The sequence below is a fragment of the Cicer arietinum genome, chromosome 5 (genome assembly GCF_000331145.2).
Source record: "Cicer arietinum cultivar CDC Frontier isolate Library 1 chromosome 5, Cicar.CDCFrontier_v2.0, whole genome shotgun sequence".
NCBI lineage: Eukaryota > Viridiplantae > Streptophyta > Magnoliopsida > Fabales > Fabaceae > Cicer > Cicer arietinum.
The window spans coordinates 66,900,551-66,919,033 of NC_021164.2; the positions used below are offsets into that span (position 1 = coordinate 66,900,551).

General features: G+C 29.7%; 2 protein-coding genes across 2 annotated transcripts; one reads left to right on the top strand and one right to left on the bottom strand.

Moving 5' to 3' along the window:
• Positions 1 to 3,546: 3,546 nt before the first annotated feature.
• LOC101513506 (delta-aminolevulinic acid dehydratase, chloroplastic) lies at positions 3,547 to 9,433 on the top strand. The gene is made up of 12 exons (XM_004502434.4): positions 3,547 to 3,892; positions 4,000 to 4,111; positions 4,466 to 4,539; positions 5,586 to 5,654; positions 5,731 to 5,814; positions 5,912 to 5,981; positions 6,483 to 6,538; positions 6,935 to 7,056; positions 7,670 to 7,741; positions 7,841 to 7,922; positions 8,007 to 8,084; positions 8,892 to 9,433. The coding sequence occupies exons 1-12, from the start codon at positions 3,629 to 3,631 to the stop codon at positions 9,057 to 9,059; spliced, it is 1,251 nt and encodes a 416-aa protein (XP_004502491.2). The 5' UTR covers positions 3,547 to 3,628; the 3' UTR covers positions 9,060 to 9,433.
• A 278-nt stretch (positions 9,434 to 9,711) lies between these two features.
• LOC101513810 (IAA-amino acid hydrolase ILR1-like 6) lies at positions 9,712 to 18,162 on the bottom strand. The gene is made up of 5 exons (XM_004502435.4): positions 17,525 to 18,162; positions 16,201 to 16,326; positions 10,691 to 11,005; positions 10,450 to 10,578; positions 9,712 to 10,335 (listed from the first exon to the last, which is right to left on the bottom strand). Exons 1-5 carry the CDS (start codon positions 18,041 to 18,043, stop codon positions 9,970 to 9,972), a joined length of 1,455 nt encoding a protein of 484 aa, XP_004502492.1. The 5' UTR covers positions 18,044 to 18,162; the 3' UTR covers positions 9,712 to 9,969.
• Positions 18,163 to 18,483: the final 321 nt, after the last annotated feature.

An 18,483-nucleotide genomic window follows, 5' to 3' on the forward strand; every position in this document is an offset into this window, starting at 1 on the left:
ATTCTCTAGATTTTAAACAAATAATTTTAATTTTCTAACTTAGTTATAACAAAATTATTGTTTATGGTTTGCATAATAAATTAATTGCAAATACGCCGTTGGCAAATAAAGGTGCTTATATAAACCAATAATATTCTTTTTAATAATATAATTGTTATTTATTAAACGTTGTAATAAATTTATAGATTAAATATATTTTTAATTCATATAAAATATTAATATTATAATTTTAATTTTTATGATATAAAAATATAAATTTTAATCCTTACAAAATTACTACACATATAATTTGATAATTAAAAATCATAGGTCTATCTCTCGTCGAATAATAATTAAATATATTTCATTTTAAGTAAGATTAATAGTTTTTGTAGAATATAAACACTACGCGAAAAATGGTATTTTACAGCGCTTTTTTTAAGCCATTTACAACGCTTTTCCAAAAAATTAAACGCTGTAAAAAGATACAACAGCGCTCTTTAAAATAAATAAAAAAGCGCTGTAAATCTGTTCTAAAAACGCGCTGCTTGTTGTATTAGTTTTACGGCACTTTTTAAAAAAAGCGATGTAATATGCATTTCTTTATTTCAATTAGATCTCTTTCTGAGATTATAACAACAATCTCCTTCATAAATCGTAATATACAGTATCCGCAGTCTATGTTGTTAGTTTGACGAGAGCACTATAAAATAAAACATATAAGTCAATAAATATTTGTGGATTGATTGTTAATGAAATTTTAAAGCCATACATTTCAAACCTTTATTGGAATCCATGTGATTTATTTGATTTTTGCTTCGACACTGTAGCACCCATTTGAGCTCGGAAAACTTGTAAAACACTATCAAATAAATGTGATTATTAGCATTAACAGACACATTATATATATATATAAGAAATAAATGAATAAATGAATACAATACCTGAAGAGTGCGAAGAAATACATAGAGTTCATAGGGTTACAGTTTCGTTTAAGAAGAAACAGCGAGAATGTGCAGAAATACGAACGGTTCGTAAGACAGAGTAGGGTTCTCATTGAGAAGAGTACGTAGTAATAATGTTTGTAGGGATAGTAACAAATATGGAGATGATTTGCAATGGAGATGGTTAACAATATGGTTCGTAGGGACATTAGGGTTCGCAATGAGAAGGATAATGAAGAGGAGAAGGACACTGAAGTGTAGTGAAGTTTATGTAATAAAGAGGAAACTGAAGCGATTTACTGTTATATTTTATTTTTTAAAAGCCTATTACAGCGCTTTTTTTAAAAAGCGTTGTAAAATACCTCATTATTTTACTTTTAAAAGCCTATTACAGCGCTTTTTTAAAAAGCGCTGTAAAAGACTTCCTTATTTTATTTTTTAAAAGCCTATTATAACGCTTTTTTTAAAGAGCGCTGTAAAAGACCTCCTTATTTTACTTTTAAAAGCCTATTACAGCGCTTTTTTTAAAGAGCGCCGTAAAAGACCTCCTTATTTTACTTTTAAAAGCCTATTACAACGCTTTTTTAAAGAGCGCTGTAAAAGACCTCTTTATTTTACTTTTTAAAAGCCTATTACAACGCTTTTTTTAAAAAGCGTTGTAAAAGATCTTCTTATTTTATTTTTTAAAAGTCTATTACAGCGCTTTTTTTAAAGAGCGCTGTAAAAGACCTCCTTATTTTATTTTTTAAAAACCCATTACAGCGCTTTTTTTAAAGAGCGCTGTAAAAGACCTTCTTATTTTACTTTTAAAAGGCTATTACAACGCTTTTTAAAAAAGTGCTATAAAAGACCTCCTTATTTTATTTTTTAAAAGTCTATTACAGCGCTTTTTTAAAGAGCGCTGTAAAAGACCTCCTTATTTTATTTTTTGAAAGTCTATTACAGCGCTTTTTTACAGACTTTTTAAAGCGTTTGTCCAAAAGCGCTGTAAAAGACATCCTTATTTTTAAAAAAAAAACCTTTTTACAGCGCTTTTCCAAAAAGCGCTCTAATAGGTCCTTTAATTATGTGAAATCAAAGTCTTTTACAGCGCTTGTCAAAAAAGCGATGTTGTATCCTCCATTATTTTTAAAATATCATACAACAGCGCTTGTATTTAATAAGCGCTATAAAAGACGCGCTATAAAATGTCATTTTTGGCGTAGTGAAAAATTATATTTTTATTAAAATTTTATAAAAATTATAAATATATTTAATCATTGTTTAAATATACATTTTATAAAATTGTGTTGCAAAATTATCATATACATTGACCACCGAATGGAATATATTATCTTTGCGGTGGCACCAATATATGGACTTTTCAAAGTGGAAATCATATAATACAAGAGTTTAAAGAACCCACAGATAGTTAGTTCCCGTATAAATGGTTAGACTTTTATAACATACTAAAATAAGGATCAAATCTTGACTGTGAGGAATATATACATTTAATATCTGAATCGAATTGTTGATTGTGTTTGACTATTCTTACCAATATATCATATACATTTAAATGTTCTTAACTGTCCTAAACATAAAAAATTTAAAGCATAAAATTCTATGAATTGATTTATTCTAATTTTGAATTAAGACATTGAATAATAGATACATCTTTTAGTATGTTCTATTGAATTTTTTGATAACAAATTACTACATCCTATTTTACAATTATAATAGTGAAAGTAAAGTTAACTACTTTCGCTCAAAAAACATATCAATTATTTTTATATAAAATATTAATAAAATTATTATTATCACCATGTCCACATTAAAGATGTTTTTTCAACGTGTCTAACAAAAAACTACAACCATAATTTTATATTAATTGTGTTTAGTTGCTATTGTCGTGTCAACAAACAAATGAACAGGCAAATTAATTTTTTAAATTATAATTGTCTATCAAATTAGTTATTGAATTTTATAAATTAATAAATATATTATTAAAATTATAAAATATAAATCAAAATAATATTGATAAACTTTTTTCATTATGTTTTTGATGTGACATTGTAACTAAATATGTAATTTATTAATGTTGATCTCACATTAATTTTATCTTTTCAATGACAATTTTGTCAATAAAATTTTGTTATCTCAAAGATAAATTTGTGAGTAAATTATAATTGTACGTGAACTAATTATTGACAAATTAGTCTGTGAAAGATTTAAATTTCATAAAAAAATTAGTTTATATTGTGATAAATTTTATACGAGATCAATGCAGATGAGTCACTTATTCAATTAACATATCATATTACCGATAAAATTTTAAAATTATTTTAATTAAAATTTTACAATTTCAATTATATATTTGTGAATTTATAAAAATTCAAGAATTCATTTAACCGAAGCTTATAATTTTAAAGGCTAATTTGTCAATTTAGAAGAGATCTAAGTAGACAACTACCCTATCAATTTACTAACTTAACTTATAATATTTATATAATTTGCATGTAAAAAATAATATAATTGAAAATGGAAGGAATCCTTTGATTTGAGGGCAGAAAGGGAAATAGAATAAAATATTGGGAATAGGAGAATCATGTATGCACTTTATCCTTTCCCAGCAGCTCCTTATTGGTTATATTTATTTCCTCATCAATATAATTTTCTCATCAGATGCTTGCTTTCACATTCCGAAGCCTAAATCTTCGATCCCAATAATGATGGCTTCTTCGACTATTCCAAACGCATCCTTAACCTTCAATTGCCAAACCTACGTCGATCTTAAATCACCACCAACCAACATTTCTTATTTATCTTCTTCTCCCCTTTCTGCACCAAACCACCGCCTTCCGCGTCTCTTCACCGTCAGAGCTAGCGACTCCGAATTCGAGGCCGCCGTTGTTGCCGGTAAATTTCCGGAGGCGCCTCCTGTACCGCCTACACCGGCGGTACCCGTCGGAACCCCGGTGGTACCTTCACTTGTGAGTGTTTTTAATTGATTAATTGCTTAATTGCAAAATTATCTTCGTGTTTTGCATTGTTAGTGAATTTCTATGAAATGATTCGTGTTTTTTCCGTTTTGTGTCAGCCAATTCAGAGGCGTCCTCGTCGTAACCGCAGGTCAGCTACATTTCGATCGGCGTTTCAGGAAACAAATTTATCACCTGCTAATTTTGTGTATCCACTTTTTATACATGAAGGTTAGTCTTGTATTGCTCTTCTTGAGTTTTTATTTATTTATTTATTAGGATTGTTACTTATACTATGAAGAACAAATACTGACACATACATGGAGCACAACACGGCACCAATAATAGTTTGAAAAAATGAATTAATTTAGGTGTTGGCGTCTTACACGACATGTGCTGACACAGGGACACACCTTTGATCAGAGGTGTCGGTGCTATAGAGTTTATATATATATACATGGACATATGCATACATTGTTAGCTGTGTAGGTATGGGTTGGGCTGTGTAGTGTCTGCGTGTGCTTGTGTAGTGTGCTGGTGATGATTTGATTTTAGATTATGAGAATATTTGAACCCTTCTTGCAGGCGAGGAGGACACTCCAATTGGGGCTATGCCTGGATGCTACAGGCTTGGTTGGAGACATGGACTTTTACAAGAGGTTTTTATTTGCTTCTCTTTCTGTCTCATACTCTCATGACTCATCTGCAGTTTCAATGACCCCCTTCTTTCCCTTTGTTTGAACTCTCGTGCCCTTTGTTACCTCAGGCATTGTTTATATGTTTTGAATCTTAAACTTTAGCTTAGGAAATTGTTAAGCGATTAGGATTCTGAAAATGTAGCAGGACCAATCACAAGCTAATATGAAGTAGTACTGAATCATGGCAAAGGATGTCTATTTCTGTAAAACAAGCATGTTTAATGAGAGATTATGCAGACCTTTTTTGTGTGTATAATTTTATTCCGATATTCACAACTAATTCTTTTGGCTTTCGTGCTACTTCTTTGATAAACAAGATAAAATGTTCTTACCTACTTTATGGATTAGCTTCATGGTTTCAAGTATTATTTGAAGCTACATTTTAGAAGTTTGGTTCATATCCATTTTGGTCTAGGAGTTTGAACGTATTTGATTGTTCCTTTAAGTGTTTGACTTAATTTGAATTAAGCCATGGCGGGGAAAATTGGCACATTTTGCTGGGTATTTTACTTCCTATGATTAAACGAGATAGGATTAGGAATGACAACATTAGAGAGTAGAAAAGATGGTGGAAACTCACCTTAGGTAGTTTGGACATGTGGAGAGGAGATATGTATATTTTGTTGTATGGAGAGTGATCAGACGGAGGGTAGTCAAATTGCTAGAGGGAGAGAGAAGCCTAGAAAAACTATAAGCGAAACTATTAGTCTATTAGAATAGATCTAAAGATTCATGAGCTGGATAGAGATATGTTTTATGATAAACCATTGTGGCGTCGTTTGATCCATTTAGCCGTCTCTACTTAGTGGGATAAGGCTTGATTGTTGTTGTATATTATAACTCAGGCTTGATTGTTGTTGTTGTATATTATAACTGATGAGTACCGACCAACACAGACATAAAGCATTTTCCGTTTTAACTTCTGAACCGCATGAGTGATGGTGACATGATACTTGTTATTCCTTATTGAATTTTGGTTTAATTTCAGTGAGCATTTTGTAATTCAGGTTGCAAAAGCACGGGATGTTGGTGTTAACAGTGTTGTACTCTTCCCAAAAATTCCAGATGCTTTGAAGGTTCTATTCTCTCTTCTACATACCATACATTTTGGTAGAATATATGCAATCTAATATAACAGGTTTCCTCCTTTAGTCTCCCACAGGAGATGAAGCATACAATGATAATGGTTTAGTGCCTCGAACAATACGGTTGCTCAAGGATAAGTACCCCGATCTTGTAAGTGAAAATAGTTTTTATGATTTGAGATGTTGTAAGTTTTTCGTGCATGTCAGAAAAATAATCCAATATCCTCTCTGTTTCTATTTCTCTTCAGGTTATTTACACAGATGTTGCCTTAGATCCTTATTCATCAGATGGGCATGATGGCATAGTCAGAGAAGATGGTATGCTAACAGATTTGTCTTTTGTACTCAAAAATTGAAAGTCTTATATTCAGTCCTTGTTTGTTACTGAACATAATTGATTGGTTTAATAATTCATAAGAACTGCTCTGTGAATGTGAAGAACAGACACTGATGTTAAAGGGCTGTTCCGCTTGGAACACGTTTTAGACACAACCTGACACTTCGAAAGTATCTAAACATTTTTCATTTGGATGATGGAATTTGTAAGTCATGCCAGCAGCAGATTTCTAGCTTTAGTTTAATACCTGCTTAATATGTTTTCAGTGTGCGTAGCTTTAATCTTATTCCAGGAAAAATATTTAAAAGAAATTGTCAACAATTAACTTGTGGCTTTATTTCCATCGTTTATGAACTTGTGTGGGTACAAGCCTAAGAGCTATTCTGCATGATTTGAACTTTCTCGAAGGAAGTGGCAAGTGGCCTTTCTTGATTGCAGTCAATGAAGTACTAATTAAAATTTATATCCTTAATATCCTGTAGGAGTTATTATGAATGATGAGACTGTTCATCAGCTTTGTAAACAAGCTGTAGCCCAGGTAATATAACTACATGTTTCATGTGTACATCTTCAACTATAGGCAGGTACCCATTGTTTTCTTTAGGCTTCCTGAAAAACTACTCACCTACAGTATGGTCTTCAAAGGCACATTCACCTTTGCAAAATTTCAATTGCTTATAAATATGATTTTGACTCATGTAATGGGGTTAAAATGGCATTTGGTCCCTTGGATAAAAAATAAAATATAAGAGTAAAGAATTAATGCCAAATGGTAATTATCAGCTTGCCAAATTATTTAGGAAGGTTAATGGTTGAGTATTGTTAAATGGTGAAATAGTCACATGCTTCTATGTTCCAAGGATTTCTTGCTACACTTCTATATCTGAGCGAAGGCACTAACATGATTTATTTTGTTTATTTTATTTTATGAAAGGCCCGAGCTGGAGCGGATGTTGTCAGTCCCAGTGATATGATGGATGGTCGGGTTGGAGCAATGCGAGCAGCTCTCGATGCTGAAGGCTTTCAGCATGTTTCTATAATGTCATATACAGCAAAGTAATTTATTACCGGACCATTTCTTTTTCCTTATCTTATTTTCTGTTCATGCAAGCATGCATTGGAAACTACTGAAGATTTAGTCAGTTGCCTGAGCTTTAGAAATAACTTTCGTAAAAAGAGAAGGAAATTATTTGAAATTTGACAAATGATAATTGCTAACAATGGGAAGTCTTGTTTTCATTTATCTGGCATAAAACTTAAGCGACTGTTTCTATGAAGGAGCTAGACTTACGATCAATGGCTGTCTATGTTGTAGGTTGTAGCATTGAGTATCAGTGAAGATATTCAAAATGTGTGGCATATTATGCACAAGCTGGTTTCTTTCTTATGCAAGTTATAAACAATTTTATCTTCGTTTCTGCCATAGTCGTAGCATTCAAGTTCCTTTAGTTATGCATCTTGTTGCTGCCATGAGAATCTCACTATTTTTGCTAATTGCTACGTACGTGTTACTGAGTTTACTCATTGGATATGGAGTACCAATTCTACACAAAAATAGAAATTATGACTTACAAGATGGATTGGTGGATGTTGCTATTAGTTTCCTGCACCTTTTCTTGTCAGTTATATAGCTCAGTCCTAAACTATGTCACTTATCCGTTGCCAACAGGTATGCAAGTTCATATTATGGCCCATTTAGAGAAGCATTGAACTCAAACCCCCGGTTCGGAGACAAGAAGACGTATGTGTTATCTTAAAATTGAACTTACTATCAAATATCTAATCTATTTCACAAAATCGATTCTTACTTTGCCGTAAATCCGGTCTGTCTGAAAAAAAGCTATCAGATGAATCCAGCAAATTACAGAGAGGCTTTGACTGAGATGAGGGAAGATGAATCTGAAGGAGCTGATATTCTCTTGGTTGGTTTAATGATCACAGTTAGACATGGTACTCATCTTATACTCTTTTTTTAAACTCTGACTTTAAAAAAATTGGATGTGCAGGTGAAGCCCGGTCTTCCTTATTTGGATATCATAAGGCTGCTTAGGGATAATTCTCCTCTGCCAATTGCAGCATACCAGGTTCATATCTGGCCCATTCTAGCACTAGGCAAAATGTTTATGCTGAAAAGTTGATCAAATATTCAATTAATTCTGACCAATGAATATTGCATAAGCTCTAATGCTCTATACTCATAACCGAAGTCTGTCAATCTGGGGCACCTGTTCTATGGTTGTTTCAACGGTTATAGTTCTTAAGCTGTTATACTATTACATGTCATAAATTTTTTATCCAATTATTTCCAAAAATGGTTGAATGGGAATTTGTTTGTGTAATGATCAATATATCTAGGGTTTTCTGTGATTCTTGAAGTTTGGGAATGTGAACTGCATTTGCTGTTTATAACATTATTAACTGCCAAAATAACATATTTATACAAAGTTGCTCAAGTTGAAGAAGAAACTTATTTGATATGCTAGTATCATAGTTTTTTGAAACACTACTATTGGTAATAAAAAGTTTGTGGTCTTGTGCTCTAGAAAGATTAATCAATTTTTTTACTTCCTCTTCTTTGGTCCATCTGCAAGGTCTGGAGCTTCGTTTTTGACAGTGGAAAATACATGATAATATAAAAATACAAAAGCAGTTGGTAAAGAATGGGAACAAGTATACAACATTCAAATGTTGTCTATCATAGATATTATGGATGTGATGATGCTTGATACCCTACCCTTAAATTCAAAGCTTTCAATACAAGAAAACCTTGGCATACTTTTATGTGAATGATAAGATACATTTCTGAGTAGTTTTCAAACGGGTTTGTTTTGCTATATTATTTAATTTTAAACCCCCTGTTTTCATATAATCCTTCTTAATTCATGGAACAGGTTTCTGGTGAATACTCAATGATAAAAGCTGGTGGTGCTCTCAAAATGATTGACGAAGAAAAGGTTATGATGGAGTCATTATTGTGCCTCAGACGAGCTGGTGCTGACATCATCCTTACATATTTTGCTCTACAAGCTGCCAAATGTTTGTGTGGAGAGAAGAGGTGAGAGCCGCTAAATAGATAGGCCATTTTCCATCCTAGAAGGCCAAAGAGCTCAAAGCATTTGCTGGTACGCAGGGTTCAAAATTTATGTCAGCATATGTTTCTCAAAATGTGTTGTTGTGGGATTTGTCAACCCATTATCTTATATACAATATAATTTATGCAACTACATAGTAACTAATACTATGTAAATGTCGGAATGTACTCAATTGCAGAATAATTAGACCTGTAACACGTCTAGCACAAGTAGTTGGTGCGTGAGTGTCTTTGAGGGTTGTAAACTTCGGAGTATCGAATTCGATTTCTACTCATAAAAATAAAACAATAATGTATTTGGTGCCAAAATGAAGACGTATATTTGTGGTGATTGTTTATGTACATTAGCCTTCTATTTGTAATATAAAATGCAGTTTCTTTATGGTATATAAATCATAATCATATGCAGTGGAGGATATCATTAGTGCAAGGTTTCGTGAGTTGGATACATAGTCAATATTGTAGAACAGCAACTTGATTTTGTAATAACAGATCTCACGAGGGCTTAGTAAGACTGAATTGGATCATTTTCTGTTTTCCTTGGTCCGCTGGCATTACATTTTTTCCAGTATAGCAGTAGCATACTATACCATCAAGGAAAAGTCAATCCTACACCATGATTTCCTCAAATTAAGTTATTATTTAATATTTTATACTGATGGACGTCTGCCTAAACAGATTTTTTACAAATATCGTGACCCCCTCCCCTTCCCTTCTTCTGTTTCCTATTTTGAGCCTACCTTCTACAGAAGGAAATAATAACCTGTTTTGTTTTTCCGTTCCTTGGCCTCAAGCAACAAATAAACAGAGAACTTGAGGAGGACGGATAAACTAGTGTACCGGTTTTGTACAAAGTGGAATGCAAATGGTTTCCAACATCAACCATGTTCATTGAGGTACCTTTCTGCAATGGCGGCGTGAACAGCAGCTCCTATTGGTAGAGCATCTTCATCAATCATGAAATGTGGAGAGTGTCCCGTGTGAGTAGACCCTAGTGTTTCATTCCTTATCCCTATATAGAAGAAAGCTGAAGGAACCACCTGAGAGTAAAAAGAGAAATCTTCAGCACCCATCATAGGTGGGACTACCCTGAAATTCTTTTTGCCCAGCAAATCGATGGACACCTTCTTCACATGTTCATACATTTGGTCATCATTAACCGTGGGAGGATAAATAGTGTACTCCTTTTCAAAGAAGTCAACTTCTGCAAAACACCTGTAGACACTAGCTTGTTCCACAATCACCTGTTTTGAGAGTTAAGACAACAATAGGATTCATGCTAAGCTCATCCATTCATTTGCAAAGTTAGTATAATAGAAATAGAAATGATGGTACATTTATAAGCCAAAATTGCCAACCTGCTGTATTCTGTCTAGCAGCTGGTAAAAACTGGTGTTAGAAAACGCTCTGAAGGTCCCGCCGATGACCACTGCATCCGGTATCATGTCATAACTATTGCCTCCATTAAACGAAGTTACAGACACAACCTGAGTTGTAAAGGGAACCAAATAGTTAGTTAGGGAAGGTATGCAAATGGAATCAAGACCACTAAAGAACACAAGATTGGAATTTGGTAATGAGGTATGTATGACAATGAACCTGTGAATCTAATGGGTTTGATTCGCGGGAGACAATGCCTTGTAAGCTGATAACTGCAGCTGAAGCAGCCAAAACTGGATCAACAGTGTGGTGAGGATTTGCAGCAAGGGCTCTTTTTCCACTAATTACGGCTCTGAAAAATCCACAGCCAGCCAACAGGGGTCCAGGCCTTGAACCAATTATGGAAGTTGGATGTTCATGGGATACATGAACTGCAAATATAGCCTCCACATCATCCAAAGCACCATCTTGTATCATTCGCTTTGCGCCATTACCAGCTTCTTCTGCTGGCTGGAATAACAGAATAACGGTTCCCTGTGATGGACAGAACAAGAATACCGAGTTTAGTCTAGTCATACAATTTCTCTCTTTCAATATTTATTTAAGGCATAAAAATTGTTCTTATGAACCAGGTCGGATATCGGTACGGTAGTGTCCAATTTATGGCATTTATAAAAAATATATATAAACCCAATCCCGATAATGCAATTTGATGTCTGAGTAATCGGGCCTGTTAGTAGTAATTTTGTACTGTTTTTGTTTATTACACTTATTTTTTTCAACGATGATAAATATAAATTTCAAATTTTTTTTATATCCATTTAAATATTTTAATTTTTCTCTTCTTATCAATCATCAATCTAACCTACCTATTTAATTATTCTCTTTCTCACGGTATATAAACCACGTGATACACTAAATTTTTTTTCTTTTTTTTCTCTCGTTAACTCCGGGTCCAAAGACATCAGTGCTTTCTAATTATTTATATAAGCAAGACTTGACTTGTGTAGTACAACCGAGACATAAGTTTTCTTGGTTGAGTATTTAAAATAAAAATATCATTTATTAAATTATCAAATGATTAAATGACTAATTTTAATTTGTTCTTGTAAAGTTGTTTAATATAAATATACTAAGAAAATAGTAAATTTTGCTATGTTTGATATACTTATTTATCTTTTTCTCATAATATCATTTAACTATTTTCTATCTCTTTCTGTTTGTTTTTTTTTCTCTGTAATAAATAATGTTAAATGTTAACCTATATCCTAAGAGTATAATTAAAGACAATTTTGATAAACAACAATAAATGCTGGTATTTTAAACTTTGTAATCTAGAAGAAAAAAATTATAAAAAGTTAAAAGGATGGACGAAATATTTTTAAAATTTTTTCGATTAATATTTAACCTAACTTGTCAACAAGACTAGTTTCTTATCCTAAATGTACATGCCTCATCACTTCATATACTTTTATACCGAAAAATTATATCACTACAAATTAGAGACAAATATACTATAAATAACTATTAAAAAAATCTCTAATTATAAATACCATTTTTAAATTACTAGTTGTATTTATTAATTTTTTCCATACACCTTATTAATACTATTATTTCATATTTTAATTTAAAAAAAATAAATTTAACACATCTAACTATAAAAATTATTTTCAGAACAATGTAAATTGACAATTAAATTTACCAACTACTTTTGTTAGCGAAGAAATGTGGCATGTGCTTATAAAAAGAGCATATACATAAAATCATACTAATTCTATCCCTTTCTTTTTTATAAAAAAGAATACCCCTATGATATCGTCCATTTCTCTTTGACCGACAAAATTTATCGGCAGCGGTGCAGCGCTATTGAAGCTCGTGCTCGGGCCGATACAATTCAAAGCCAACTTTATTCATAAGAAGTACTTGCATGTATGCAGGGTTACGATAAACACTGAACATTGCCTCAGAACATGTTCTTGCTCAGTATTAACGGGGCAGAATCAACCGGTCATCTTATCGTATATGAGAACAATTCAATAGTAAGTTGGGAACAAAATCCAACTTCTATTTCTTTTTGTACTACCGTTTAGCATAGCACTTCAAACAGTTTGAGTTTTTGAATTACAACATCCTTCCTTATACTCTGTCATTCAAAGATCCTTTTGAGAATTTTTTATGTCCGACACTTTTCCATTTTTTAATTGGATTAATTATTTTTTTATTAAATTGTTTCTAATTATATTATATATGTTATGCAATAAGTAATAAATATTATAATAAAAAATTATAAATTAATTCTCTTTTTTTAAAAATAAATTAATAAAATAAATCAAATTAACATTAAATTTAATACCGCAACTGCTTTACTTAATTTATGTGATTTAGTTAATAGGGTAATGTATGGAAATAGAGATAATAATATTTACTGTTCTTTTAAAAGTATTTTATTATTTTAGCACACAAAAATGAAGAGCATTAACGTAAATACTTTTAAATATATTGAGTTAGCATACAAAAGTATTTTAAAAAGTATCATTATTTTAAAAATATATTGAGTTTGTAGACTATATTTTTTTTAAATAATTTTTACAGTATTTCATCTTTTTGTTATAGTTTTTAAAAAATAAGAATTTTAACAATAAAAAATCAATTTAAATAGCTTATTATAAAATATAGTTTAAAGTATTATATTTATTTGATACAATTTTTTTAGATAATGAATATTTAAAAAATAATTACAATAAAAAGATTTTTTGAGAAAATTCTTATAAAAATTATTTTTGAAAGATACATTTTTTTAATAATATGATTTTTATTATGTTAAAATTTTTAATAATAAATATCTTAGTTATTAAATGTTAAAATTATTTTTATTTAATTTATAAAAAATAATTTTACAATAAATTTTATTATTTTTTAGTAAGTTCTCATTGTAGTTATTTTTAAAAATATAAAGTTAATTTTTTTTAAACTATAACAAATGAACCCATTAAGTCGTCATAAAACACTTTTTTTGGGTGAGTAAGTCATCGTAAAACATTTAGCTATTAATTATACTTCATTTGTTCTTAAATATACATTTATTGTATATTTTACTTTTATTAAAAATTATTTATAGTATAATTAATGTGTCCATTTTATATATAGATGTATCTAAAATACTCTTTATTTTTGTATATAGTTAATACTAACTTTTGATATACCAAAATAATTAGGAGTATTAATTAAATATTTATTTGAAAAATAAATAACTAATGTATATCTAGTAATTCAAAATTGAGCTTATATTTGCGGATACATTTATTGTCAAGGATGTTTATATTTAAGAACCAAATAAGTACTTTTAAGCATCTTTGGTTAATGGACATAATTGTGACATATGTAACTGAATTTGCAGTTATGAATTCAATCCATAGTATCACATAAGAATTTTGGTTCAAATCTCGTTACTAATATACCCAATAATAAATAATAAATAACAAAATTCAAAAAAAGAAAAAAAACTAGTAGGAGGTCGCATTTTGATATTATTTTTTGATATTATTTTTTGGAAGTGGAGCAATCTAATATTAAAATTAAAAAAAGAGAATATTTATATAAAAAACCCACATAATAGGTACATAATATGTGCTCGCATATTTGGAAAAATATTCAAAAGGTTTCAATATTTAACAGAGGCAAGAGGATTTAAGATGTAAAGAACTTGACCATTTGGTTGAAATGGCACTTCAAATAAAAGTGACCTACAGTGATATTCACCTCGTCACTAATTAAAAATACTAATTTAAAAAAAATCGTAATATAAATCCGCTCTCAATTTATTTGATAAATTTATTATTATTATCTTTTTCAAATACAATTCTAATTAATATTATTAATGTATTTTAAAATGTAAATATTTGATATCGTATACGATTATATACAATGAACAATGTAATTACTTTTTATATAAAATAAACATATTAACTACACAACTATCTTTTAAGAATAAAATATGCAATCAGACAAATAAATTGGGTAAAAGTCTTTTTGAAATTGAGATAACATCAATCAATATAAATTTTGTATGAGTTTTGATCCACTCAATTCAAATATTCTTTAATCTCTGTCAATTTTTCTTTTTCTTTTTCTTTTAATTTTTTAATTTATTTATTTTTTATTAAAAATTTATATCGTATAAATTATACATATAAAATTTTACATAATTTTAAAATCATTTGATGTATTATCGAAATTTATAAAAATTATCGGTGTTTTATAAAAATATATAAAATGTTAATTTTTGTTTATGTTTATATATCAAATAATTTTAAATTTATGTAAAGTTTTATATGAATGATCTTTATTATATAAACTTTTTATTTAAACTGAATTTTTTTATAAAAGAAAAATAAAATTAAATAAATGGAAAAGATCGATAAATTGATATATAAGTAACATAAATGCACACGTTTATATCCAAAATTTAATTTCTTTTTAAAAATTCAAAGATATATATATCTATTCAAATAAGTTGTGCGAAGTTCTCTAAGGTATTAATGGACCGACCATCAATGAATGTAGTACTCCTATACTAATTGTCAACTCTAATTACTCCTTCCAACTCTAAATATACACAGATTTGTCAACGCCAATTACTCCCTCCTCCTACTCTAAATATACATATTTTATTTTTATTAAAATAAATTAGTAAAATTATTAATAGTATAATTAACGTATTTATTTTATAAATAAATATATTTAAAATATTTTAATAATAGCATATATTTAATTTCGAATTTTTATATTTTAAAATAGTTGGTGTTATTAATTACAGATTTATTTGACATAGAAACAATACGTATCTATAAATTTGAAATTAAACTTATATTGACAATTTTGTGATCAAATGAGCATTTATATTTAGAGATGGAAGAAGTATCACTTTGAGAAGTTTCATTAGTTCTAATTGTCGGTGGGAGTTCTAATTTGTAATCAAATGTCATTCAATTTTTTAATTGTATTTATTTGTTTATTAATATCTATAATTATTTTACATTATTTGTAACGAAAACATAGAGTACGATGGAAGCTTTGTAAAAGAAATATACCTAAGTAGATAGTACGATGAAAAGACGAAATAATTCTCTTACTAAAAGATAATGAGACTCCTATAATACATTTAAAGTTAAATTATTAATAGTTTGATAAAATGTTATTTATAATTGACTTTGGCTATATTTTGAATTTAACACAACTTAAGTTTTTTAAGTTTTACCTTAGTGTTTATTTTAAAATGACATTTTTTGTTATAATTTTAATTAAAATTAAAATTAAAATTATTAAAACAACTAATTTAATTACTAAAATCAAAATTGAACAAATAAATATACAATTTTTTTTAATTTAGTCAACTTTAATAAATACTGCAATAATATTAATAAATTAAAAGAAATTATTAATCAAAATATTTATAATCTTTACTGAAAAATTTATTAAGAATAAAATTATAAAAATAATGTAAACTGTTAGTAAATGTTATGCTGCTTCTACTAATTTTCATAATTTAACCAAAGTGATATACTACCAAATTTATTGATCAAAAGATCAACTTATGCAGTTATATTGATTATTGTAAAAGTAGTAACTGTTTTTGTTTGACAGATTATATAAATGTTTTAATTTCTTTTGTTGAAAATGCCGTAATATGTATGATGCAGTAATACGAGGGTAACTTGATAAGAACAAACCTTTAATAAATGCTCTCGAGTTTTCAAGATCTTGGCAGCACCAATAAGCATCGCCACATGTGCGTCGTGCCCACAAGCGTGCATTTTGCCGGCAACTTTAGACTTGTACTCCCATTCCACCCCTTCCTAGCAATGACTCCAAACAACACATTAATAATAGCTACAGTAATCTTTATTATTATTAATAAGGGAAATGCTAGATATGTATTAAGAATGCGAATGTGAAATAAAACTTTATAATTTGTATAACTTATACATTAAAATGTAAAAAATGAATTTTTTAACTTAATTTTTGTAGTAATTATTTTTCAAGTATTTTTTCATATATTTGTTAACTTGATTCTATTAATAATGATGACATTAACAATAATTTTAATGAAAAATAAATTCATTCACATAAACATTGGTTGCCAAAATAAAGCTAATCAGTAACTTTTTTTCTACAAATAAAAAAAATAAAAGAAGGCATTATGGTTCGCCAGAAAGAATTATAGCCATTTCGTTGTTAATTAATGCAAAGAACTTGAGTAATTAATCATTGGAGAAGGAACAATATTTAATTACTACGGAGGTTTAAATATTTCATGGTACACATAAATAAGAATGATACATACACAAATCAATATGCTATTAAATTCCAACTTATTATAAAAAATCACACATTTTCCCCCAAATTAAAGATTAACCTTTTAACTTCAGGGTACTCTTTTAAATTCATGGTACTCTTCTGTCTACTTTTAATTCATTAGACATATTAGGATAAAGGTACCCAATTTTGTAGATTATTTTATTACTTACATCATTTAAAAAAATAATTTAAACCTTAAAAACATTTGAAAATTTATTCATACCAGATATATAGATTTAAACATCTGACACAATCTGACACATACTTTTTGAAGTGTATTATTAATGTCAAACACAAAAAGACAAGTTAATATCAGGTTTACTTATATGTACAAGTCAAATCAGATATCTTAAAATATATGTTGTATTAATATATTTTCGAAAAATATAAAATGTTCTTTCGAGTCTCTTAAAATTCAATTCACTAAAATTTTTAAATTATGAAAAAAGATCGTCATAATTTTTTACGACCGTATAAAATGCTAAAAATACCACAATTGAAATGCTAAAAATACCACAATTGAAAAATTTCAGCTATTATTGAGATAAAAGTTGAAATTATTGTGCGTTTGTTATTATTATATTGTTTTTATTTTTTTAGGTTTTTCAATATCAATAAGACACCATTTCAATGGAGAAAAATGAATAAAATAATAAAAGAAAAAAAGGATTGTAATAATGGAATAGAAAGTGCAACCTGGATGGGAAGTGCATCCATGTCAGCTCTAACTGCAACAAAAGGCGGACCCCCAGTACCGATCCAAGCACGAATACCGGTTTTCGCGAGAGGGAACCGATAACTAACTTCCATCAGATCCAACTCCTCTCTTATCAAACGGCTCGTCTCGATTTCCTCAAAAGCCAACTCCGGATTTTCATGGATCTTCCTCCGAACACTTTTCAACCACTCCGCCGTCTCCGGCCGCCGTGCTATGCTCAACACCGCCTCCGAGCACGCTTCGCTCCACACGTCGCAGCTCGTCTCCATCGTTCTCCTCCGCGTCTCGTTTTTGCACGGAAAGATCGTTAACTGCTTGTTCTCCTGATCGCAGCTTCTCCGATCGGAGAACAAAACGTGGTCGTAAGCGGCGGAAGGTATATACACGGCGATTGAATCCGTGAAGCGTTCCAGAACTATAACGGTTAATAAGAATATTATCATCACCGAGAAAAACAAAGAGTTCTGAAATTTCATTTTATTTTTGAGTTGGAGCATAGTAGAGAAAGCAGAGAACAAAGAAAAAGAAAGGATATTTTGAGAGAAAGATAGAAGGAAGGAGTATAGAAAAAGAAGAAGGAGAGTGGAGAATTCAACCACGTGGGGATAAAAATAACTTTAAAAAAATAGGAGAGAGAGAGAGATAGAGTTTTCATTTCTTTTAGTTTCTGTTTTTTGATTTGATGAAACAGAATACAATTGGGGCACGTGGGTACAACACGGAAGTAAATGCTATGCAGGAAGGAACCGCGGTAGATGGGTCCCGCCACTTTCATAGCGTATTCTACCGAAGATTTAGTTCATAAGTGAATAACTATTTTTTTTAGAAAAAAAATAACAATTAATTGCATAGAATAAAGTAAATAATAGAGTACTTTTATATTATTTGTAAGAAGTATTGATTATTATTTTGAAATGTATCTTCTAATATTAAGATT